Raw genomic sequence first — 26,678 nt, forward strand, 5'->3', positions numbered from 1 at the left:
GGCTGTTGGGGAGGGGATGTGTGTCGCGGCCGTGCGCTCCCCACACACACCTAATAGGCCCGCTCGCAGTAGCATGTAGAGCAGAAGCGCTCACGTGGGTTCAGTCTTTTACGTAACAGGACACAGTCAGCGTTTTTGCACCATTGCTGCAGGCGTGGACGATGATTCTTTCAACACGTGTGTGTGTGTGTGTGTGTGTGTGTGTGTGTGTGTGTGTGTGTGCAGGAGTCCATTTTGCTATTTCTTTACGCCGCTCCGTTAGGCTCGGCTGTATTTAGGACATTGATGCAAAGGGACGAGGACAGGACGTGGCTGCTCCTCGTCTGAAAGGCTTTGTCTGTGTCATCGGGCTTTCACAATGTTTTATCAGCGGGGCACAAAATGGTCGTGGGAAATCCGCCGCGCAGGCTTTGGTGATCCAGCAGAAGCCTTTTCTTCTCGTGATGTGTGGCTCAGGCGTGCTGAGTTTCACCGTTTGTACTCTTGACGCCGTGGCGTTAAATAACAGAAGCCCATTGATGTGGTTCTGCCTGCAGCCAGAAGGCCTAGTTATCATTTACAGTATATCCTTCTCACCCATTTCAGTGGATTTGTTGCCTAACCTCATGGAAATCTGATGCCTCATAGCGACTGACAAGAACGTTAGAATTTGAACCTTTAAATGTTCAAACCTTCCGTTATACAGTACATCACTGAGAGGGATGGAAATGTTCATGTCTATTTAGAAAACATGCTAGCTTAGCATTATTGATATAAGGTCAACTGGCTTCCATGCTACAACAGCCTCTACTGTTCTTAATTTTAATGTCTGCTAAAAGACCACATTAAAAGAAAAATATTTAAACCCAAACAGGATAATATAACACAATGTAGAGCGACAAAAAACCGAAAGCAGCTTCACTAGACTTTGAGATTCTTTTAGGATAAAACAAGCAGATGAGGAGATCTGAAGGTCCTTGATGGCACATAAAGAGGTCACTGACGGCCCTCAGGAGCTGCGTTAGATGCTTTAAAGCAGAATCTGTAATAGGACTTTAATCCGTCCAGAAAATGAACGAATAAAAGGAATTATTGCAGTTACTGTTCTTGGTGATTAGTCGTTGCGTTCTCAACGCTGAATCAAACGTTTAAATCTGTTTGATCTGGTGACATCGAGATCAAAAACGGCGTGTCGCCAGCGTCGCCTCGTACCTGAGCCCCTGGACAGAAACCACAACTAAACAATGACAAGATGTGAAAGTCTGCTTGGGCTGAAGACAATTTATTCCCGACTTTTAATCATCTAAAATGCTAATATTTTTTGCCACATGAGCCCATTAGGGTGACACAGTGGACATTAAGATGATAAATGGCAGGTAGTCATTTTCCAATGGTCGGGCTTGTGACAGTCGATTAGTCTTCCCCTGCACGTCTGAATAACATGATACACTGTGATGCGGCACACTGAGGCTAAACGGTCGGTACCAAATGGGTGCAGCTGGTCCTGGAGACGCCTCCTAGCAACCATCCTGTGCAGCATTCTGGTGATGCTGCAGTTTACCAGTGGTAGCGAGGATAATAACGCTAATAACGTTTCTTATTGAGCTAATTTCATCCCTCAAGCCAAACCTACCGAGGGCGCGTCTTCAAATTGATGTGGGGACGGGGAGGCTGTGTTCTAGGCTGCAGAGGGGACGGTGGGAGCTGTGTATCTGTCAGCATAACTCAGCTACATTTAGCTTAGCTCCAGCATGCTCCCTTCTGCACTCTGGCATTTCAAGGACAAGAGAATGAAAGACGAAGCAGCACTGGGCACCATATGACGGGGTGGGAGATAACGGTGATTTGTAGGAGGAACGGTCTTCTGCCTTCACAGGCTGTTTCCACGGCTAACAGGAGCACGCGGGTAGCTGGCAGGTGTGTGCCGGCAGGTCCAGGTGGGGATAAAGGTGCCGTCTGCTGATAAGAGGCAGTTCATTCTCAAATTTTACTTGACAGCCATGATTGGATGAAGACGTTTGAAAGAAAACACGAGAAACCACAATAATCCCCCACGATCACATGTACGCTTTTGAAGGGGAATTGTTCCGGATTTTCTTGTCCACAGTCGCAATTCCAATGGACTCCTAGCATGACTAGCTAGCATTGCCTTGAACTCCTTTATAGTTGTTTTTAAAAAGATGCAGGCCCGTGCCAACTCTGCCGGAGCCGCTGCAGTTTGACGCGCCTGCGTTAATGTGGCCTCGCTGTCATTGAATTCATTATTTCTTGAACACAAAGGTTCTTGTGTGGGTTTAGCCAAAAATGAAGGAAGCCCCTGCTGCATATGCGATGCCAGTTTCTAAATTAAATCAGAGGGAATAAAGTGATTGATGCAAGCAGACTTCTGGACTTAAACGCCTTCGGGGAGTACAACTTAAAGTTTTCATCTTTTTCCAAGCCAAAATTCTTGCGGCTGATTTGTGGCGCATCCGTCACACGACAGGGTGGAGTTGAAAGAGTTCGCAGCGGGAAAGGGGAACCTGCTCCGGCTGGTTCTCCACGGACATGTGGAGCAGCTCTCCAGCCTGGTTTTGTCAGCACTTTTTGCGTCACTTTCCCTCCCCCTCCGTATCCTCGTCTGATGAGGAGGAGGCTCGATTCGATCCAACGCTCTTCACGCCTCTTGCTCTGTCATTCTATTACGCGCCACGTAGGAGGAAGATGACTGATATTTGGCAGCCGACGCCTGGAATCTGGACAAGAGCTTCACACGGGTTTGTTTGCTCTGTCGAGGGGTAAAGAGGGTGTCTGGTTGCACGGAGAACATGGGAAGAAACGGCCTTGCTGTTGTGGCAAATGAACAACAAACACTGGTGGGAAGTTCTCATTTACACGGGAAGAAACAGGGAGATTTTCCTGCCGCGTGTGGGTGATGAAGCTCTTGGTGTGGAGACGTGCTGGAAGCCAGCGTGGAGAGAGGAGCAGGAGCAGCCTGCTAAAGAGCAACCTGCAGCAGCTAAGAGAGGGTCAGCCCCTTACCAACATCAAAGCAGCCATCATCCACCCATCATCCATCATCCACCCATCATCCATCCATCCATCATCCATCCATCATCCATCCATCCATCATCCATCCATCATCCATCCATCCATCCATCCATCCATCATCCACCCATCATCCATCCATCCACCCACCCACTCATCCATCCATCATCCATCCATCCATCCATCCATCCATCCATCCATCCATCCATCCATCCATTCATCCATCCATCCATCCATCCATCCATTCATCCACCCATCCATCCATTCATCCACCCACCCATCCCTCCACCCATACTCTGATAAAAAGCATCGCTGCCTTCTCCACCACCTTCTGATGGTTTGATGATGGTTATCTGCTCCAGCCTGCTAATATCAACCCGTCTAATTAGCATTTCTATTTTCATCTTCTTTTGAAGATTCACTTCAAATATACATTCAAACCCGGCAGATAAGTTATTTAACTAATTCTAAGCACTTATCAGTTTCTATGGCGATAGCAGCTTCAATCAGGAGCCATAATTGGGCACTAATTTCTAAAGAACAGAATAAGATGCCAGTAGGAATGAGTCTACCCCCCCCCCCCCGCCCCATCTGAGGACTAACATACCTGCAATGACTGAATCAGGACCAATTATTTGCATGGAATTTATGGGCAGGAGCATTAGCTTAGCATTAGCCTCAGTTACATATTCATAGCCTATGCACTGCACTCCTCCCTGAGTGACTGCAGTCCTTTCTGTCAACATTAGAGGTAATAAACATGAACAGTGTGCTACTTAAGCACCTCTTCACACACAGAAACGCCAAAGTCAATGTGGAAGCTTCGCGCGCTAGTGTTCTTTCTGTAAAACTACAACAAGATCCGGTAGCAGCGGGGTCAGTCTAATCCTCTCTAATACACAATCGGACGCGTCTCTTGTGTTCCCCCCCCCCCTCCTGTGAGCCTGGACGCTGCTTCAAAATAGCTGTGATGATCTGCGCAACACAGTGTTTGTTGTTTTCCCACCATAGATCCGCGCTAGCAAGAATCTGCGCCGCCGTTTTAATGTACTGTGACCAAAAGGCTGGCTGACATCACGGATTGATTTGTTATTCGCTGACAAGTCAAACCTTACTTCAATAAATAATCAGCCTCAGACTTTTAACCTCTTTTGCTCTGGATGGTCCTTGAGAAAATCTAGCACTCCGTAGCCCATCAACCTGTGTAAGACATCCCGAGTCAACAGAAAACCCATTTCAGCGGCACCGTGGGTGATAATAGAGCAGACAAGAGCAGACAATTCTCTGAGAGGACAGATTCCTCCTCCAGAATATCACTGTACTCATCAGGATGTGGTGTGATGCTGACCTGCTGGGTAATTGACTTAGTGAAGCCCTCAGGGTGGGCTGGAAAGAGAGCGCACATAAAGACTGTGACCTCTCCTGAAAGCGAAGGCCTTAGCGTTGATGAACCGCTGCACGCTCCTGCAAGCCTTCATAAAAAAATGCTATCAGCTATCACGGCGGTTAAAGGTTCAAAGGGACCCAAGTTAACGCGGGTTGCGTGTTGCGTCACGCGCCGCTAATTTTAGCCATCAAAGGTCGCCCGGCGCGGACGAGACCTTAAAATGGTGAATGGAGGAGATGATTCACCTGAAGGCTTTATCTTCCGGGGAAAAAATGAAAATTCCTGCCTCAGTAATAACACGGATAAGGGGACAGATCGGGAGAGGGAAGGTGTGTGAGAGGAACTGTGAACACACCTGATTCTTTTGACCAGGACCGAATTCCAGCCTGATTAGAGAGCCTGAATGGCCTCTGGATCTGGGAATGCCTCCTGGTGGGAAGAGCTGATTCCCTGAGCTGGATGGGTCATTTGCTTGAACTCAGCCCAGAGGAGCAGAGATGCAGATTTGGAGAATATAGAGTCTAAAATCCCAAAAAGGTGCCGTCTGTAATTAGAGGAACATACGAGGTTCCACCTGATGAGCACACGCCTGCTGCCTAACGAACTTGTTATTCCACAGCTCTGCGTCAGGGGTGTATTGTTAATGGGCATGAAAAACAGATTGAATCTAAGAGTTTATTGACCTTGGTGGAAAAGTCGTACCGTCAGCGAGCGCAGCAGCACGAGGGGTCACCATGATTATTCATAAGGAGCTGTAAAGTTTGTGGTTACGGCACCCATGTGGGAAAAGAGCTATTTAAGAGGTGCAATCTGCTAGAGGAAGCTCTCCATGACCACGGTGGCCCCTCAGCTATGTCTCAGCATCCAGACAGGGATCATTACCAGCGAAGATGGCCCGCAAATAATCGGAACATTTACCCCTCTGGAGAGCTCCAGTCATCACACACTGAGGGCAGCAGCTTCCCGTGTGGCTGCGTACACGGCCGGCGTGTAACGTCCCGACCTTTGGGAAGGGAAATCGTTTCTAGTTGATGGGGAGGGGGGTGGGGGGGGGCTCCCAGAAGGATGCAGGTTTAGGACAACGGAAACAGTGGTCTGCATTGATGAAACCTCAGAACAAGTGTAGCACAGCAGCACAGCGTGGAACAGTAGCACAATGTGGCACAGAAGCACAACGTAGCACAGCAGCACAACGTAGGACAGCAGCACAATGTAGCACGGCAGCACAAAGTGGCACAGCAGCACAGCGTAGCACAGCATAGCACAGCAGCACAGTGTAGGACAGCAGCACAATGTAGCACGGCAGCACAATGTAGCACGGCAGCACAGCGTGGCACAGCAGCACAGTGTAGGACAGCAGCACAATGTAGCACGGCAGCACAATGTAGCACGGCAGCACAGCGTGGCACAGCAGCACAGTGTAGGACAGCAGCACAATGTAGCACGGCAGCACAATGTAGCACGGCAGCACAGCGTGGCACAGCAGCACAACGTAGGACAGCAGCACAAAGTGGCACCTGCAGCACAGTGCAGCACAGCCGCATAGCAGCACAGAGCAATGAGACCTGCCGTTTGGGTCCCCTTTGACAGGTTGGACACCATTTGTGCATCAAGAAGGACAAGAAGGGTCCAGACTGTCCCTGTAACAGCCCCGTCATAGTTCAGGGGGCAGAATGAGGGATTCCCTCATATCTGCTTCTGTTCCTCTATCACCAGAACATTTGTCCAACTGTATTTGTTTTTGCACGTGTAACTTCTGCCCATGGCGTTATGGTGACACTCGCCAGCGTAGCACTCATGGAACCACTCTACTAAATGAAATGCTAATGCTAATCCCACTGCAGTTATCCGTGTATTTTTGATTAATGTGGTCTCACTGGAATATTTGCGCGTTGAGTCTCAGTGTGTCTTCAGGTTTGGAGGAAGGCTGCTGCGGGACTTTCTCACACGCCGCCTTAAGAGCGTTTTAGCCGCTGAGTCGTTAATAATTCAGCGAAAGCGCCCAATAAATTCCAACAAGCTTGGATGGATCGGAGGTCACGGATGTGTGCAGCCAGAGGTCAAATCCAGTTCTCCTTTGATTGATTATGTAAGATTGTTTTCATTGGGATTTGGACAATACCCGCATTTGTGTTGATGTGTTTTCTTTTCTTTCCATCACAAAGAGCAGCCATGTAAAGTTCTGACTGATGTAACCAAATTAAACCGGCGCTCAAACACACTCTGATGTATTCACTTTGATTCTTTTACTCCAATGTCAGTATCGGGTGGGACAGGAATTAATAAAACATACAGTACAGTAGTGAATTAATAAACATGCATTATACAAGCCTGAGGATTACGGCAGCGCACTCTCTCACAGTATATTGACTCAGAACCCCTGTCGCTATGTATCACTTCAGCCTCGCCACCTCCTCGGGGGTCCAAACGACACAAGAAAATTAGAAACGCGTTCTTTCGACTCGTTCAGTTTGTATATTTGTATATTTGCTCCAGCTCTGTAATTTCAGCAGGAATAATTCAAATAGGCTTTGTGTCTTGGCTAAATGAAATTAGCATCTCGTTCATTGGGAACGGGCGAGCGGCACGCCAACCTCGTGCGCTCCAGCGAAGGCTCGGTGTGCAAGCTGCTGTGAATGAAAGGAGGGTTACCAAATCAGCTGGAAAGGGCCCAAGTCGGGGGTTTACGCTTTCCATCTTCCTGGAAGTACTACGTCTTTGACCTCGTTAGCTTGATGTATGTATACTCATCCTGCAATTTGGTGCATATTTTCCATTAACACACATGCACTACATCCATCACAGAACGTAAATAAATGTGTTTTGGATTTACTAGCATCAGGACAAATCCCAGCATGTATTGGCTGGTCTCGCTTTACTTGTTGGTCATGTTGCTCAACACTGCCCCCCATGGTTTCTAGTGGTACTGCAGCCCTTGCTCCCTGTCCCTCAGCTTTGGGTAAAAACATGAGAAACATGACAAAGCGAAGGCCAGCATGTCTCCCGTACATCATTAAAAAGCACGCCATCCAGGTTCTTTCAAGGCCACGATGAAAGTTTAATCTGGCTCTGAAAGATTTGAAAAACATTAAAGACGACTCTGCATTTCTGAACATGTTCTTGTTATTTAAAAATTATTTTTTTATGTTTGAATTGCTGACGTGAGCTACTTGAATCCGCGTAATGCTACTGTAGGATTGAATTCATTCCATAGGCTGACTGCAGGGACGTATGGGCCGTTGCTGGTATCCATTAAAAATGAGCGAGAATGACAGCGAGTGCTCCCTGCGCTTCGCTTCTCATTTACACGAGCCTCAGCTTAATGGGAAGTGTTGGACCACGATGGCTGGCGTGTTCCTGACGTCTCCTGTGTTCGTTATGTCTCCGGTCCATGTCCTCGCCCTCCCTGAATGCAGGATGTCCCCCCATCCTTTTATCTCTCCATCCCTGTGACCTGTCGTGCAGTTTTATTCCTCCTTTCTCCGTGTTTCTTTGGGAGCGCCATTTCTCCTTCGCCTCCGTCTATTTTCTTCTCTCTCATTGATTGGCCCCTTCCTTCCCCCTCAAGAAATGCAACCTTTTAAACTCCCAGTGTAAACCCATCTTGATTACTCTGTGTGTTTTATTCCTAGGGGTCGACTCCGTCGTCAGACAGCTTGATTTTAATCTCTCGGTCCTTCCAGTAAATTACATTAAATCAAACCCAAGCAGCCCGTATCGCACCGCTGCCATCAAACGTGTCCCTGCACCTTCCATGAGTGAGAGCGGCGGCGCTCTCACTGACGCGACGCTTCATTATCCACAGCCGGCATAAAAGCAGGGATGCTGGGGAAGGTTGTTCATGCCACGTGTGCTCGGCCCTAAACTGACGAGCAGCCTCTGCAGCGGTGGGACTCAACCCTCCCGTCCCCGTTGTGATGGGGTTAGGCTGGCTGGCAAGAGGAAGCGTGAGAATCGCTCGGGGCAACGAGTGCCCCTTATCCACCATGAAGAGTGATGCTTTGACAACCTGGTGTGCTGCGTGAAAGCCGCCGCAGATTGGATCCCTTTTGAAATGTTGTTGTTGGAAGCCGCAGGCTACGTGAGTCACATGACAAAGGAAGGGAACGGGGAAATTTGTATTCCCTAATACTACATTCAAAGAAAAGGCCTAAATAAGTTGCAGAGCAGAGTTTGCGCGGTCTCCCGGTTTTCTCCCGGGTAGTTCCCCTCCAGAGCCCAACGACACGCACACGGTAAACAAATCACGTGGGAGTAGATCTACTGGAAGCTGATCAGGGATCAGGTCGCTCACAAACAGCCCCAATGTTGTTGTTTTTTATTGAAAGAAAACAAAATGCTTGTGAACATGTGAGAAAGCAGCATAGGAGAACCGATAGAAACTAGTGTGAATGTGTTGGTGGGTGGATAAGACCAATATAGAAGCTCCTTTAGCTACACTGATGGCGCTGGGAGCCATTTTCCTACATCTTGGTCCATGAATTCTAAATTCTTACTTCAGAGTTCTGCACGACAATGTCAGGACATCAGTCTGTGAAGTGAATCTCAAGAGGACGCCGGCTACGCAGGGAGACTAGAGCGCACATGATTCCCCCAGAAAACCCTTAAAGAGAACAATGAACAAAGTTAAACCCTGGGGATCAGTCAAAATCCTGGCTTTTATTCAGAAGGTTACAGCAAACACTGAGATCCAGAGTATTCCAAAAGGGTCAGAAGCTTAAATACACCACTACAGAAGGAGCAGAGCTTCAGACTCAAACCGCTTGACGTTGACGGTAAGCTTGCTGGGAACTTGAGGGGACCCTCTGAACCCTTTCAGCCAGTTATTCACAACGTCAAACGTCACCAGTGTCCCACTTCCGTACTTGAGTGATACTTTATGACAGTGGGCTAAAACGCACGTTTAAACACTTCGGTACCAAATTCAGCCTGAAGGAGACTGCCCTGACAAGTGGAGGGTTCTCAGTTCAAGCCCCTGAAAATGAGTACTCGGGAGGTGTTCTGGTAGCAGGGGGACGTGCCAGGACACCAGAGCACTACCCCACTACCTTTGAGCAAGAAACTGAACCCCCGAATGCTCACATAGGGCGACTCATTCAGGGATGTACCTTGCTGTCCCCATATACATCTGGCATAGACTCCCGCACGCTCCCCGTGACCCCGAGAGGGATGTAGTGGTCAAGAAACAGTTGCTATCCAATAAACCAATATCATCGTCAAACTTTCTTTAAACAACGCAGATTAATCCATCGTCATGATTAATCTGAGTTTAACACAATCTGTAGAGGAGAGGGACTCTGAACATCCCTAGCAACGCATTTCGGAAAGTTAGCCAAAACGGAGGTGTTGTTGATCCCGTAGTGAGCAGCAGCAGAAGCAACTGATGAAGACTCCAAACAGCTCGTTGGCGCCCTGGATGTTCAAATAACAAATGGAGCTGTCGACCAACATAAAGGATCGCTGTTTTGTTTCTCTTTTTTTTCACGGAAGAACTTTCAGCTGAAAACCGAGTTTAGCTGTGGATTCTGCTAGCGCATGGCTAACACGTCGCCCAGCTCACAACCGACCACCCTGGCTTCTTTCTCGAGTCCGTTTGTTCAAACAAAACGAAACATGATTCATTTAGATAAGCAGTGAACGATATTTAATCGAAAGGAATCCCCATAAACTTAATCGGATTCAAATTTGGATCGATCAATTTGGCAGCACTAGCTAATATACATAAACTGAATGAATACGTGGAGGGCCGCTCCAGCAAAATTATCCAGGATTTAGGCCACAAATGACAACAATAGGAAATCGCTGATCAGAGTGGAAATAATCTCAGCAATCGGGTTTTCTCTTCTGTTCACGTGCACATTATCAGAACAGCAGAGGTTCTGCTCCTGGTTCACGACACTTGAGTGTCTCAAAGTGGAAGAGAAACATTTTCTTACGGTTTAGGAGACAAAGTTAGCATCACTCACTCACTCACTCATTTTCTACCGCTTGTTCCTCCACTGAGGGTCGCAGGGGGGCTGGAGCCTATCCCAGCACAATGGGCGGAGGCAGGGTACACCCTGGACTGGACGCCAGTCAATCGCAGGGCTAACACACATAGACACACAACCATTCTCTCTCACACTCACACCTATGGGCAATTTAGAGTTTCCAATTAGCCTAATCCCCAATCATGCATGTCTTTGGACTGTGGGAGGAAGCCGGAGTACCCGGAGAGAACCCACGCAGGCACAGGGAGAACATGCAAACTCCACACAGAAAGTCCCCAATCAATCCCAACCGGGGATCGAACCCAGGGCCTTCTTGCTGTGAGGCAACAGTGCTAACCACCACACCACCGTGCCGCCCAAGTTAGCATCACATTGACTCAATTATTTTTCGTCACTTTATTTTCACGTCTGGCAAAATGGGTTTTATCCAAGTGAAAGTAGGCACCACCCTGAAGCTGATGAAAGGTGCTGATTGGCGTCTGGGGTTGACAGTTTAAACCAAATTGTTGGTTTTAAATCTTTTATTTATTTATTTGTCAAAATGACACCTTTTCCCAACTTTTAAATTTACTCCGAGTCGCCTCAACAACCGCCGCCTGCCTTCTGTTCTGTCTCGGGCCCGGTACGGTGCTCTGAGATCTCCCGTGTTGTCGTTGTCTAATTCAATAAAGCTGACATTCATAATTCAGCGGCTGTCGCCGCCACGCCGATGCTAACAACCTGATGTTCTCACTGGTTATGAACACATTTGTTTTAGAGCAACACAGTTACTTGCCAATCTGTCTCCTAGTTCTATGAAGCTACGACCACATGCTGTGCAGGGGCCGAAAACGACACCATTTGGTTGTTTTGTTGATCATTATTAATGTTTCGCATGCTTTTGTGGGACCGGAGCGGTACGGTGTTGCGTCTGAGGCTCTTCAGGCCCCCTGCTGTTTCCTCCTTTGGGTTGCTGCTGATCTAATAACAGAGATCCTCCTCAGCAATTGACTTAAATCTGATTTTATTTTGGCTTTTTTATATCTGAAGGAGGAGGCGCGTTCGTGAGCACGGCTGCCTCGTATTGAGAAGAGTCCTGGTTTGGTTCCAGTTCAGGTTTTCCTACGTGGCGTTTGCGTTGCGTCCCTGCACCCGGGATCCCTCCCACGGGCTCCAGTGACCCTGATTGGGGCTAAGCAGCGGCGAGCGGGAAATTGAGGGATGAAAACTCCACCCGGGTGCTCACAGTGACGCAGCTGTGGGCCGACTCTGTTGTTCTTGCTCTGACATGACAGGAGGTCGCCCACCGAGGGGGGGCGGAAGCAGCGTGACGAGAAACGACGCCGTCTGAATGAAATAAAGACCGAAATAGAGCCCCAAATCAATTCTTCCCCACAGCAGTCGGTCAAGATGCAGAAGGTAGATTTGAGAGTGTTTTTTTCCCCGCCTGCGTAAAAGATGAAGGCACTTATTGAATCCACGGCGGTCTTTGGTACGCACCTATTCACGTCTGAGCAGGAACAACTGCTGCGCTAAAATATTTTTATTACTCTTATAAATAAATATGGGACAGCAAAGGTGCTTCCTATATAGGGTTTATAATGCTAGATCGATCATTAATTACTGTCATTAATATCACAAGTCTCAGCCTCACAGTCTAAAAAGTGCACAAGTCCATTATATTTGATATTTACACTTTATAAAAAGCGATATAGGGAAATATTTCTACGGAATCAGATCTCCAGAATATTATTCCATGTCTCGTCTGAAACTTTAGTCACCCCCTAGATTATTTCTTCAATATAAAATGCCATAAAAATGAAGGAAAACTATTTTATTCTTCCATATTCAGCACTCGGTGCTTTTAACTAATAATCCATATCCGCCATTATCAGACCAGATTCATTGAGCCATATATCCTCAGAGCACGCTCGGAAGCTTTTACTGTCCTGTGGTTCCCCAGCTCAAAAATCTGCTCCAAAATCAATTTGATGTCATTCATCTGAGGGAACATGAAGTAAATGGGTCCATAAAAATAGCGCTGCAGATTTTCTTCCCCCCCTTCTCTCTCTTTAGCTAATTAACGTTGCTTCCGGAAGTTTATGGTGTTTGTTTTGTGTCGGTTTTTTGTCCAAACCAGTTGTCGACAGACTAGTTCTCTGTTTACTGGAGGCATGTTGTTGGTACATTATAAACTAGTGCTGAGAGCGCAGCCCTCTGCCAAGCAGCTCATTTCCCACATATTGCGACTTACACCCGAAACTACAACACTCCAGTTAATTGGAACACCTTCAATGACTGTACCTCCGTGTATTGCTGGTCCTGTATTTGAGGATGAGCCTCTGGAAGGTCTGACGACTGAAGCGGCAGCTTATAGACTCTGGTTCCAATTAGAGAAACAAGGCAGATGGAGGGAGATGCGAGATTTCCTCTCCTGGAAGTTGTTCAATTTAGAAACGAGCTGCTCATTTTGCCCACATATTGTGACCCTTGGCTTTGATCCGTGGAAGATCAAAGGTCACAATCCCTCCGGATTCTGGAACCCGCACTGAAATCATGAGCAAATTTCCTGAAAATTTCCCTGAAATCCATTTACAACTGAGTTATTTTGCTAACAGAAAAACAAGGGCCGTCACATAACCTGGGTGGAAGTCACCATACCCTGCAGTTTACTGTCTACAACACACTGAACGCAGTAGTTTGACCTTTAATCCCGTCGGCCCAAAGGGAAATACTCCTGCACATTACCTCAGCCTTAACCTAAACGCATTATTGTGTAATCGTATTTATTTAGAATCGCTTTTAGTGTAGCTGTGAGGAAGAGTTTTCTATCTTCCTGCCTTATTTATTATCCTCATAAAAACCTTCACTTCTCATCCTGACCGTGCACCGTCTCCCGCACAGACTGCTCGGTCCGGGCGCACCGAAGCAGATTAATGCGGTTGTAAGCGTTGATTAATGGCCAGGACGTGAGGCGTAGTATCGGAGAAAAGACTCCTGCCGCTAACATGGCAGTCCGACCACGGGCAGGGACAGCGCAGCTCTGCAGGGCTGCGGTGGAGCTGGAGCACCAAACACAATCTGGGGAAGCAGAGGGGACACTCATTGGCATTCCTCCTGCATCGCCACGCTCCCTGTTTCTTCCCAGCGGGCAGCACCCAGTGGCTCAGTGGTGCTATATTCCAGGTCTGAGTGTGCTGCCTGCTGATAATAAACAGCCCAACACACGGGCCAGAGCTACAGAGCTGTGCTGAATGAGAGCCTGGCTGCCCCGCTCTCTCCGTCTCCTTCAAAGGTTGGGCGAAACCGTTGCTTTATGCTCGCTGTCGCCGGGCTTTAAAGCGCTCTGCTCGGTCCGTCGTTCAGCTTGTATGAGGTGGGAATTAGGAGGGTTTTTCTCTGGCATTTCCAGTCGTCCCGAGCTGATATAAACTTTAAACCCAACAAAGAACTGATAAGTCGTGCTTGTCGCCTGCTCTTATCAAAGATCCTTCTGTTTCTGCTCCGTAGGTCCCTCCCCGCCCTCCGCCTGTGTGAGGAGATCTCTGCTTGGCTGCTTGCCCTCGCTCAACATTCAGGCCTGTCGCCCCCTCCCCCCCCTCCGCCGGCGCAAGGCGTCCGCAGAAACGTTGGCTCGATTCCAGGGAGGCTCTGATCCTGCAGCTACGTCAATCACGTCTTCACCGCTGGGTAGCTATCCAGGCTCGGTGCAGACCACCCCTGCTTTTCTACTGTTCCGGGCTGGGGAAATTGTTTTTCACTCCGTTTTATCTGTGCTGGTTTTGTGCATGAGGATTTTCTCCACCCAGGCGAGCGCTAATATGCACAAACACAAAGCAAAGATGCAAGGCGGCTCCGCGGGAGCCTTGAGGGGGTTTCCTAAGAGCTGATGGGACTGTTTTTGTCGGACGCGTTGACCTGTTTGATTCTGATTCCAGGTGTGGTTTACTGGACTGTGTCAAACTCTACAGCAGGATTTCAGAGCGCGGTTCAGCGGAGTGGATAAAAATCGGGGCTTTGGTTTAAGCGTGTCGCCGGCGTTTATCAAGCCTGGCGCAGACACTGAAGACCCGCAGGCGAAAGTTGTTAAAGCTGCATTTATCAGCCTTATTTGCAGTCAAATAAAGACACACAACAGCAGACCACTGTAACGATCAGCACTTTGCTGCCTTTCACTCCTGCTTTTCTGGTCTCTAACTAGAACAAACCTGCTGCCGCCAGCTCCACGATGAATAACTTGTTTAAAGAGAAGCAACTTTTGGCTCCAGCCAACTCCGCAACTGCCGGTGTTGCGTTTATGGGCTGATTTTGCCAGCCAAAAGTCCCTTATTGCGTCTTGTGGTTTGTTTACGTGAGCGCAGATCGTTTCAGTTTGTCATCCCACTGATCATAATATTCGGCCTCCACTTCGGTCTGAGGGGAAGGCAATTTTGGATTGGAATCGCCTCATCTGGTGCCAATTTCTTGCCATTATGCTCCCCGTGCACCTGCAGTCTGTCAAAGTTTCTGGAGAAATTCTTTCAAATTTGAAGAGAACTTGCAGAACGGCCACAGGAGAAGGCGAGATTTGCAGCGTCCCGCGCCGTTATAACCAGCCGTTTGACCTCATAAATAGGACAGTTTCCAGCTGCGGTGACATTTAAATCACAGGCTTTGGGTTTAATGGGCTTCTTTTGTGTGGCTCTCCACACTTGGGATGATTTGAAAGGGTTTGGTCCGGTTTTTGATTTAAGTCTGCGGGTTCTTTACAGTGGACAAGGAAGCTGCGAATAGACGGACCAGCAACAGGGTGCCAGCTGTGTTCAGCCCATCAAATGGGGGTGATATTCACAGAGATGGAGGGCTGAGCTGAGCTGAGCTGAATATACATCGTAAACACATCTGTGCGAAGCTAAATGCGGCTAAATAATAATGACCACTTGATGGTTGGGATAAGGAAACGAGGCTAAGTCCTTTTTCTAATAAACTACAGCAGAAGGACAGGAAGTAGAGCAACCTGATAGAGAATATCCAGGAATTAAAGATTTTCAATAATTGCAGTTAAAAACAGCAGCACCGTATTTTCCTGTGTAATTTTTTTTAACGTCATTTGTAATAACACCTCATTTTATCATCCTGTCTCTGTTAATTATTTCCCCTTTTCTTCTAAACTGCCTTGTCTCTCCGTCCTCCCTCAAGAAAACCCTCAAATGACCCGACTGCAGCTATATTTCCATCTCCTTCCTACACATAAATATTCCCACCATCATCATTTAGTGTCCTGCTCTGCTCTTCCCTCCAAATATCCTCTATTTCCTCATCTTGTCCACCTACGTCCAGTCTTCCTTCCATGCTAATGTCTGAGTTAAATAAATCAGCTCGGGGTTTGGGTGACATTTAACTGCATTTGACCCTCCAGGCCAAATTCAACGCTTCTGTTATGCCTCTATCCTTGATACAAAATTACCAAGCTTTGGCTCTGTCTCCACAACAGCTCACCAAATAAGCCTTCCAACAAAGATGGACCTTACAGTTGACCATTTTACGCCAGTTACACCATAATAAACCTCCCAGGACTGGCAGCATCACCACTTTAACATTTAAGCAACTAATTAGCACCCTTAATAACAGTTTCCCTGCTAAAACATTGAATCAAATCAGTGGCTGCATATGTGACAAGCGTCAGTGATAAAGATGCTGTCCCCAGCTGGCTAAATGTGTTCTGAAGAGCCACTGAAGACACATGGGGACAGAGTTGTCCTCTGTCTTCCCCCAAGTCTGTGTATTTAGCAAAGTTCCATTTAAATGGACTTCTCTGTTCAAATGGGACTCGACAGCATCGACAGCACAGGTCACAATGGATCTATTGTTTTCTGATCCGGATTTGTCTCAAATTTTCTTGACTGAACAGCCGCCTCACACTTAAAGCAACTTTGGCGTCTCTCTGCAGCGAAATGGCAACGATAAACATGGAAGACCAACGATGCAGTCAGCCAGTGGTCAGATAACAAAGTCTGACATAATTAGCATTTGGGGTGACATATTTCCAAAGGATGTTGCTGTTCACACTGTTTTTAAACCGGGACCGTAGGGACGAGCTTTAATGGCTAGTAAACATAAACTGAGCATGTGGGTACCTTCAGGAGTGGACAACAAAAGCTGCAGCGGGGATGAACACCCTGAGTTAGAGCTCCCCCTCCTGTTGCGGATGCCAAATTTCACTAAATGCAAACAGGAAAAGCTCCAGTCAGGCATTTTTGGGTCGCAACAGCCTTAAAAAAGTCTGTAAAATCCTGTAAGGGACTCAGGTTTGGACAGGAGGCTGAAGCTTGTGTGAAGAGACACAATGAAGCCGCGGATATTTTTAGAAGGCAGACTCAGGCTTGTGCCCGAGGTTGGTGGGGAAATTAGTGCTGCGCCGTGTTCATTCAGTTATCTAAGTGTGGTCACGTGGAAACGTGGCCTTGCTTCAACTGTTGCGCTGCTGGTGTAAAATTTACAGCCGGTTTTAATGTTTTGTGTCACTTCAAGATTTATTTTTGGTTTCGTCCTTCGCTGTAATAACACATCTCATGATGATTGTAGGAACCTTTGATGGCAAAAGGAGAATATTGCTGAGCATGTAAATGTATCCTGTTTAAACACCTTCCACTGTTATTCCTGTACTTTTATTCCATTCAGATAATCTCTCAATTGTCAGGTCAGATCATTATTTATATTCCATCTCGGTCCGACACTGTTCCGTAACAGAGAGGCGGGAATCATTTTAGCATTTTCCTTAAATCAGGGTGAAACAATTTGTGCTCTTTTAATATCTGCGATAAATATCTTTCAGTAGAGTTCTGGTAGCTGCAGTGAGCATGAAAACATAAATGAAAGTGATCTATAGCTGCTCGGCCATAATCGTTCATGGATCAGTCCAGTTACAGTCAACTGGTTTCATTTAATAGATGAACAGGATAGAAAAAATGTCCCACAAATCCGAGAAGTACCGGTAATGATTTAATCAGTTTATTTTTCAATTATATATAAATATATGCAAAAACAGATCTACTGACTGACTGTTTAAGCAAGATTTTCCAAGATTTGTACAGAAATGAGTTAAAAAAGACCAAGAATTTGATCTAGCCTCACCTGAATGGTAATAATCAGACCAATTCCAGTTTGTTCACATTAACAACAGGTCTCAATTTAATACAAGTTAGTTAAGGAGTTCCACAGGGTTCTTTGCTCGGACGCATACCCCTTTGGCCATTTTTTTGGGCCTTGTTTTTAATTAGGCAGTAAAAATATATGCATTGGTCTGCACGCTACCTATACTTAGAAATAATGCTAAATGAACTCCAACCATATGTTCCTACACAGTCTGGCTTAAAAAGAAAAAAACTCAGTTAATTATACTTTAGCTCACCCACGCCCCGTGAATCGGGAGCGACCGAAGCGCAGGCCCTCACCCATATTTCAGCACCGCGTCGTGGAGCTGGATCACAAAAGCACGCGGCAGCTACTACGGCTCTCCCGAGACCACGCAATTCAAACCCATTACAGAGCACAAGGAGTGATAACTAACGTGATGGTTGAACAAAGCACCCAATACTCCTACGATTTAACACCACGTCTTCTTCATTCGGTTCGTATCCTTGTAGGAACGATGTATGGTGTCAAAATATTTCCCCTTCAATTACTATTTTCTTCTTTCCCATCTTTCCTTGGAACTTCACATTAACTACTCCTGTAACAGGATCTGATTTCATTTAAAAAATAAACGATAATAAGGGTTTATAGTCCTATCCTAGACTGATCTGTTTCTGGTTTTGTGCGAGCCGAGTGACGTGGATGGGCGCATCATGGCCGTAAAGTCACTAAAAAATTAATGAAATCAGCCTGACCTCTACCTCGACCGTGAGGAGCAACGGGGTCATATCAGGATATGTAGTTCAGTTTTTCTACAATAAAAGGTTGGCCTGGTCAGGAATAAAGTGCTGTTCAAAGAATTCTCCAAGAATTTGTTTCTTTCATAGCTGGACTGTTGTATTTCATTACCTGCTTGTTTAACAACTCCTTTAACCCTCCTGCTGAACTAAAAATGCTGTAAGGAGATTACAAACTGGAAAATTAGGAGATCACGCCTCTCCAGTTTTAGCCCGTCTTCATTAGAATGCCTGGAAAATCAAGAATAGATTTTAAAATCCTTACTTTCAAGGCCTTCAATGACCAAGCTCCACCTTATTCAAGACCCTGTTGTACTATGGTGTGAACGTGGATACACAGGCTCACTTTTTAGTCAAAGAGTTTCAAAGAGTAGCATAGCATAGCATAGGGTGCATCAGAGATAGTATTAATAAAGGATAATGGATTATATGTATCCGTTACTTATCTTGTGCTTGAGCCTGGCCCATCTAAGAATATGACCAGCGTATTAGTAATGCCGCATCCATTTAGACTATTAATCTGAATTAAAACGTCCCTGTATGACCATTTACACACGTACAGTCGTTCATCTTGTTTTCATCTATCAGCGATCAAAGATTTAAGCACTTTAGCGACACGGCACTGTGACTCCAGGCCCAACACACCTCAGAAACTCATTATTGCTTCTTTATGTGAGGCCCTTTAATGCGTTGCGGCGCTCAGCTGCTGAAATTAGCCTCTCCTCGTGTTGCTGCGCTCGCTGTCAAAGAAAATCCCCAGCCAAGTGTGTGCAGGAATAAGCTAATGTGGCAGCACCCTAACCACTGTATTCACATGTTAATCGGCACCCAAGTAACATGAACAGTAATTTCTCCTCAAGGTTTATCCCCTTCAAAGCTCGCAGCCCGGCCATTATTTCTCTGCCTATAACCTTTGCATAATCTTATACTATAATCCTTGTGTTAATAAAGCATAAAGCATATGATTACTCGGTACATCTAAACCTGGCTAAATATATCAACATCGCTGTAATGTCTTTTTCTATCTTTGAGCACATAAATGTCTGTGGATGAGCCACGAAGCAGCTCTGTACAGAAGAGGTCAGTGATAATGTAATCATTCACTGTCTTCACTGTGTCCTGGTGTCCCAAAGATACTCAGCGGCATCTCTCTCTCACACACACACACACACACACTACTTTCTCTCCTTTCATTTGAATCGCCCCATTTTCAGTCTTCCCATGTTGTCCTGCATCTTGCGGCGCGCCACAGGCTGCCATTCATACGCGTTGTCTCCCCGAGGAAGGGCTTTCAGCGTGCACGATGAACAAACGCGAAACTACCCCATAACGTTCTCCTTTTTCTCGCCAGTCTCCCTTGTCGGTGTCACATCTCTCACGTCTCCTCTTCAATTCTTTATTTCCCATTTCACTTTTCATGTAGCTCACCCTCATTGCATGTCGCCTCCGAGAAGGATGGGTGGTGCTGGGGGGGTACTGGAGGTGGTAACGGAAGCCATATATAGCACCTGGCTATACACGTCGGTGTGTGTGTGCGTGCCTGTGTGCGTGGATCATTAAAGGTATGACCTGAATGTGTAACATTTTTGCACCTTTGCTTCAGTACTTTGGTCTTGATCTAATAATTAAACACGCACACACACACACACACACACACACACACACACACACACACATTTTTGATATCCTTCATTCTGTTGAGTTGATTCTATTTTGGCGATACGATGATCTAATGTGCGTATGCAAGCTTTCAAAAAACAACCGGCTCAACACGGATTTTAAAAATACCCTCATCCGGAAATGTGTTCCACAGCGGTTCTCTGATTATTATCTCAGTCCCTGCAGAACTTTTTTAGTTACAGTATTCTTCTAATAAAGTGTCCAGACTGACTTTGCAGATCTATATCTGGATCACAACCAAAAGGAAATCAATTCTTCCTTGGCTCACTTAAAGCCCTCAATGCAGAGTTCCACAGGGTTCTGTGCTAGGACCCATGCTTTTTTCCACACCATGCACACCCCCTTTAGACCCCATTATTAAACAATCAATGCTAGAAGCCACTGCCAGACTCCAAACATGCTTCCTGTGATGTCCTACTTCTAAATTAAAAATTGAAGTAATTTTAATTGACTCTAAGCACCTTAGATACTCTAATCATGTGAGCAGAATTTTTTTTTAATTTTTTATTCTTGTAATAAAATTACCAACCTGTCCAGATCTGGATCACAACCAAAAGGAAATCAATCCATCCTTGGCCCATGGGCAGAGCACAAAAATTAACATTAAAGTTGCTAAAATGTGCATATTCACGCTTACACACAAAAGCTCCAGTTTGTCGATGGTGGAAACAATAGTTTACATCTGTCTATTCTTCTTCTTCTGCTTAATGAAACATCCCGCTCATATTTTGTGTATGATTTGTTTGCACATGTGCCTGTGTGTATTTTCTCTCCGCTGATGGAATATCTCACTCTTTAGCAGCCGTGCACTGTAATATAAAATCCACGCCAGCAGGCAGCCACTCACAGAAGCCTAACAGGAGCTGACATCTCCCTCGTCAGAGACAGATGCTCGTGCTAGTTCCCACACGACCTTTCCCCTCTCGTCCGCCCGCCATCTAAATTACGTTTCATTCCAGTTTGCAATATTTGTCCCATCACTTCCTGTCTGTGAACAGCGAGGCCTGTTATCACCATTCATTAGATTCCTGATATCATCAGGAACAACATTATCACATGACCAACGGAGTGTGACTTACATTAATAAGTTGTTTTGACGCTAATTAGCTCTCAATGCACACATTTTCATCAGCAGACAAGCGGCCATAAATGATATCATGCGCGCAGCATCTTACTGTTACAAAAAGTCGTCCTTGCGGATGGAACGCAAATGCATAATGTAAGCGCAGTATTTTAGAGGAAAGAGAGAAAAAACACTTCTGCGAAGGTGGAAGAAGTTAAAAATTCATCTGGCTCATGTATGATAGATGTAGCAGGGACTGCAACTTTTCCTTTTTCCCCCTCCGCCAATTAACTGCCGGATTACGAGCTCGGCCCTGAAGAATATAACTGATAACTGATGTGGAAAAAAGTTATTTTCCAGGAGAGCAAAAATGTACAGATGACAAAAAAAGTGTGCGTGAAAGCAACAGCTGCAACAGTGTACAAGCGTGTGTAATGTAGCGTACAGTGAAAAAAGAGATTTTTATAACTGGCCCACCGCACAAGGCTTTAGCGGATCAGCACGTCATACTACATACATTTATACATAAATAGACTGGATGGAACAGGATGTCGCCGAGGGCAGAGATAGGAAATGTGACGATCATTATTGTATAAATTCCATGCATGGCACTGGAAAAAAATACAGATTCAAATCAGGGTTTGAGAAGATGAGTGGTTTCCTTCTAAATGGAGTTTTACAAACACAAGCGGCTTTCAAGTCAACATTTCATGATTAGGTATTTATGGCGGCTGTATAGAACAGCAGCAGAGAATGTAAATCAGCCACCAGAAGAATATAAATAAATAAATATAGCCTGTTTTACCTACAGTACATATGAAGTTAATGCTGATTTATACTTCTCTTACAAATTTACATTTAACTGTAACTTTATATGTTTCTGTTCTGTGGACATCAGCTGTCTCTGCTGCATGTTGGACTCCGGCAGGGCTGTCCTTTGTCACCGGTTCTGTTCATAACTTTAATGGACAGAATTTGGGGTGCAATCAGATGATTTACAGGTCAGTCTATGCTCCCATTCTAAACGCTGGTCATGAACTTTGGGTGGTGCTTGAAAGGTCAAGTCGCGGATACAAGAGGCAGAAATGAGGTCAGAAATGAGGTCCTTGCGCAGGGTGGCTGGACGCCACCTGCGTATTGGGAGGAGCGAGCTGAGGTGGCTTGGGCACCTGTTCCGGATGCCTCCCTAGGGAGGCGTTCACCAGGAGGAGGCCCCAAGGAAGGACCAGGAGACGTGGAGAGACCGCGTCTCTCAACTGGCCTGGGAGCACCTTGGACTCCCCCTGGAAGAGCTGGAGGAGGCGTCTGGGGTGAGGGAGGCCTGGGCGTCTGCTGCCTCTGCGACCCAGGCCCGAATAATGACGAGATTCTGTAAACAGGGGTGGCGATGCCGGGGAAAATGATTAGTAGGTCAGACTTACGGCGACTGCAGAAGATGATGGACAGGATCACAGTTATTTTCCTACCTTTCTTGACGGCATTATTCCTTTCAGGGTTACTGGGACGGTGCAGCATATGGGCCAAGGCAGGGTACCTACTCATCACTGGGCCCCCATTTGGCAGTTCAGGACCTTGGAGGAGGCACAACCTCCTCCTTGCAACTTTTTTCTGCACTGGGGCTTGAACTGAGAACCCTCCACTTCTCAGCCCAGTCCCCTACAGACTGTGCTACCACCAAACCAGAACGTGCTGGAGGGACTACCCATCTACCCCTGGAACACCTGGGCAATGTCTCAAAGCTGCTGGGGAAGGTGCTGGGAGAGGATTCCTTGCTCAACTGTCTGGACAGGAAAACAGAACGGAAGTCGTCCACACTCGTCCACATGGATCCGCCCGGCTGAGTCCTTGTTGAATTCTGACTGTGTGGACAGAAATGGAGCAGAAGAGCAGAAGAAAGACGTCTCAAGTGTACAAAATGTTTGTCGTCCGCTGCACTTTTCTGCACTGATACGACACATCAATGAAAAGAATTTACCACACTCAAGCGCTGAAATGGTGTTTGATTTAGGAGAGAACCGTGTAGCCTCGACCTATGCCAACGTTTATATTGCAAAACAGACTTTGTAATCATTCTATTTCCTCAGTCCCTCGACCGAAAGGCACTTTGCCATCATTTACCTGTGAAGGAGTCGGGGAAGCATTCAACGCCTTTCCTTTCATAAAGGCGAGACCATTATCCTGTGTGCAACAGGAAATAGGGTGGAGATGACTGAGCTGGATGGTGTGTTTACGTGACGCCGACACTCTGATGCATTATGAGCCATTAGGGGAGCCATCGACCGGGACACGAGGGGGAAGAAGCCATTGATCTTATGATTTTATATGTTTGCTAATAGACACGCAGATGTCAGATTCTATGTTTGTTGACACGCGTGGGGGGGTGGGGGGGTACACTGCGCTGTAAATCAACCCATGTTTAGCATTCTACAGACACCTTCAGTGCTAATCCTTTAGCACAGTAATTGTTGGAGTGAAGGCCAGAGGGTCATTTGGGTGGTATCTATTGGTCCTGATATCAGAACTGAATTGCCCTTCATTAGGGAGAAGTTAATCCCTGCTTAAAGTTGCGGAGGCCGTCAACACATTCATTATTGCGTAGCCTCGACTGCAGAAGGGCATGAATGAGGCGATAAAGACAAGTCTGCTGTTTTTAGCCGGAGTTTAGCAGCTGCACTAATCTGTTGGCCAAAGTCCCGCCTGTCAGGAAATTCAGAAAAAAGTAGCTAAAGCAGCTACACAGCAACGTTATGAAAATAGTGTAGAGTGCGAGCATTTACTAATAATACATTCTGAATTTTAAATATGAATGAATTTACTTTCTTTTGAGTTTGTTCTGCAGTGAAGTCCAAATTCCTCTTTGACATGAATGGGAGAATGAAGAAAACTACTTTACCAGACTCGAAATTATGAGAAATAACGACATTCTAAACATAAACATCAAAGCAGATGGTTCCTTTCCATTATTAATTATTCCTGATATGTAGAGTAATCATAAAAGGCATATATATTATAACATTAATAATTTTAATAATTATATAATAATAATAAAACACTTGATCTAAGCTGATAACCCCAGTTGGAAAGTATAATTACATAAAAGGATACTGCTGATTACAGTTTACACCAAGGAATTTAGGCTTTATCTATATTTAATAGTGGCTAATTACTCAAACTTGAAACGAGAAACTAGTACAAATGAAATTTTAAGTGATAAAGCTTATCTTTTACAACAGCTACCCTAAATTATTTTAACTAGATTTTACATCTGATGTATTTATGAGAGAAAAAAAAAGCTTATGACAGTGTTTTCTCAGGAAAAGTTTCTTTTTTCTGTTGGTTTAAGATGCAGGTGTGATCACATTATAGGTAAAGTCATTACAGGAGGCTTAGCTTCTTCTGCCGGGTCCTGTAAGCAGCTTGGGGTTCAACACCCGAGGATTTATATCACATCTGGCTGTGAAGGAATGCTGCTGATGTTGCAAACCTTTAGCCGCAGAATCGGCCAGGCAGCGTGCTAAATTCCGAAGCGCTGGGAAAATGACAGCTTAGCGCGAATCCCTCAAATGTCTGATTGAACAGCGGTGGTGGGCCAGCAGGGCAGCTGTGAAACGTGTATCAATCAGTCGCGGTAATGTTAAGAAAACAGTCTTGCGGGAGACTCTGTCAGCAGAAGGATGTGCCCCCGAGATTTAGCCGTCGGCATGAAAGATGACAGGTAGCATCTGAGTGACGGAGTGGAAATGCACACCCAGCCTCGCGTCACACGCCGCACTGACAACTTTTAGTATATGTGATGGCGGCGGGAGTTATGCGGCTTGGTGAAATTGGACAAACAACTAAATAAACCTCTCTTGCTATCTGTTACCCGGCAGTGTGCCCAACTTGACAGGAATATGACTGGCCCGGGTCATTATTCGTGTGGCGGACACCTCTGCCCTGCAGGGTTCTCCCGCAACGCAGCGTCCTGGTTTAAAAGCAGCTTCCACATAACGCCAGATCGATTAGCGCGGGCCCGATCAGTTACTCCTGACCCATGATTTCCCTGATGAGCCAAGGTGCGAGCAGGGTTGCGAAGCCGGGGTGGGGATGGATGTGCGGACATCACGTGATTGAGCGCACTGTCAAGGCACCTGTGGTCACGGGGCTTGAAGAACTCCTCTGGGAGGGCATGAATAATGTACACAGTGGGCCTGACTGATGGGTAGTGTAATAAACCGAGGCAGAATAGCGTGACCAGAAACCCCAGCGATGTCTGACGTCTTAACCAGCTTGCCAGAAAACCCACAGACGGTCTGGAGGGGAGAGATTTTTTTGAGTCTCTCAAGTTCTGCATTTAGATTGAAACTCTGCTGCTTTCATTTAACATCTGAAATGTGCTTGTAGATTTAGCCCAGCTGCACTTCACGTTGTTTTATTTAATGAAGTGTGACGTAAACACGGGCTCGGATAAAGGAGGCTGTACGTCGATCAGCGGCGGTACTTGAAAGAAGCCCAAAGAGGCTAAAAAGTGGGGTGGAAACAACAGAGGGGGACGTTACTCAAGTGATCAGGCATTCAGACGGCGAGTTATGTAATGGAAGTCTGCGGTCCATGGTGCGTCAGAGCAAACATCTCCAAAAAATATCACTGCTTTGTCAAACGTCTCGCCGCATCTAAAGCAAAAGTGTCCCAGATGTTCTGAAGAGCCACACTTTAGATCATGTTAGTCACACAGAGCCGCAGCCACGGCACATGAATTGGAGGGGAAATAATGCCCACAGACAAGCCCGGGATACCTGTGAGGCTCACACAAGGTTCCGTCCCACACTCGCCTCACCGCCACATCTCAGCAGGAGAAGCCTGACCAGACACCTAGGTGAACAAAGCCAGAAATAAATCCAAAGAATGTTCCCCTTCGACCACACTCCTTTGGCCGTTTTGCGTCTCCCATCGCACTTCCTGATTTACCTTCTTGCATCCGTCACCCTCGACAGGGTCGGCGGCCGCCGCCATTAGCATTTGCTTTCCCCGAGAGGATTTATCTCGCAGCCGCTCGGGGCGGAACAGCGATCCCAAAACATCCCAGTGGAGACCGTCACGATCTGCATATCATCAAGATCATAGAAACGCTGAAGCAAACGGCTCAGAGAGCACCTGTGGAGGCAGGTATCCCATCACCAATCGAACAGTTTTAACCCAGAACTCAAGCTTGTCTGATAATCCATGCTAAATCAGACGCTCTCGGAGCCGGGGAACATCAGATGGTGACGGTGGCTCAGGTGCACGCAGGAGATAGGATATGTTGTTTAATCTGCTCCAGCCTGCCGGCTCTTTCTTTGCAAGCGGAATTTCAAATTCTCCCCAGCTCTGTCTTTTCTTTCTGTCTGACTTGCTTTGATCATGTTTTTTTCCTGTCCTCTCTACACCGCTGGTGTTTGCTGTTGTGCTTATTACCTTTGGGGACCCTATATGGAAAATAAAGCCACAAATATAAAGTTGCCCGCTTTATTTACAGCGTTAATATTTGGACGGTGACGGTCAGGATTTTCCAGTCTTTTCCCTTCCTTCCTTTTCTTCCCCTCGTTGCTGGGTCTGACGCTCGAATAAATGGCCAGAAAGTGAGCAGTTGGGAGTGAATCGATCATTTTGTCTCACTCTCGTGTCACGGACATACACCGCCTGGC

The 26,678-nt window shown here is 46.4% G+C and overlaps 1 protein-coding gene across 3 annotated transcripts in view; it reads left to right on the plus strand.

Moving 5' to 3' along the window:
• Nucleotides 1-2,861: 2,861 nt before the first annotated feature.
• Nucleotides 2,862-26,678, plus strand: part of drp2 (dystrophin related protein 2) — an 80,114-nt gene continuing 56,297 nt past the window's right edge. For all 3 annotated transcript variants that reach the window (XM_029847397.1, XM_029847398.1, XM_029847399.1), the window contains exons 1-2: nucleotides 2,862-2,987; nucleotides 13,873-14,052. In XM_029847397.1, the coding sequence (XP_029703257.1) occupies nucleotides 2,894-2,987; nucleotides 13,873-14,052 (274 nt within the window). In that variant the 5' untranslated portion in view covers nucleotides 2,862-2,893. The remainder of the gene's footprint in view (nucleotides 2,988-13,872; nucleotides 14,053-26,678) is intronic.

The sequence above is a fragment of the Takifugu rubripes genome, chromosome 14, assembly GCF_901000725.2.
Source record: "Takifugu rubripes chromosome 14, fTakRub1.2, whole genome shotgun sequence".
Classification (NCBI taxonomy): Eukaryota; Metazoa; Chordata; class Actinopteri; order Tetraodontiformes; family Tetraodontidae; genus Takifugu; species Takifugu rubripes.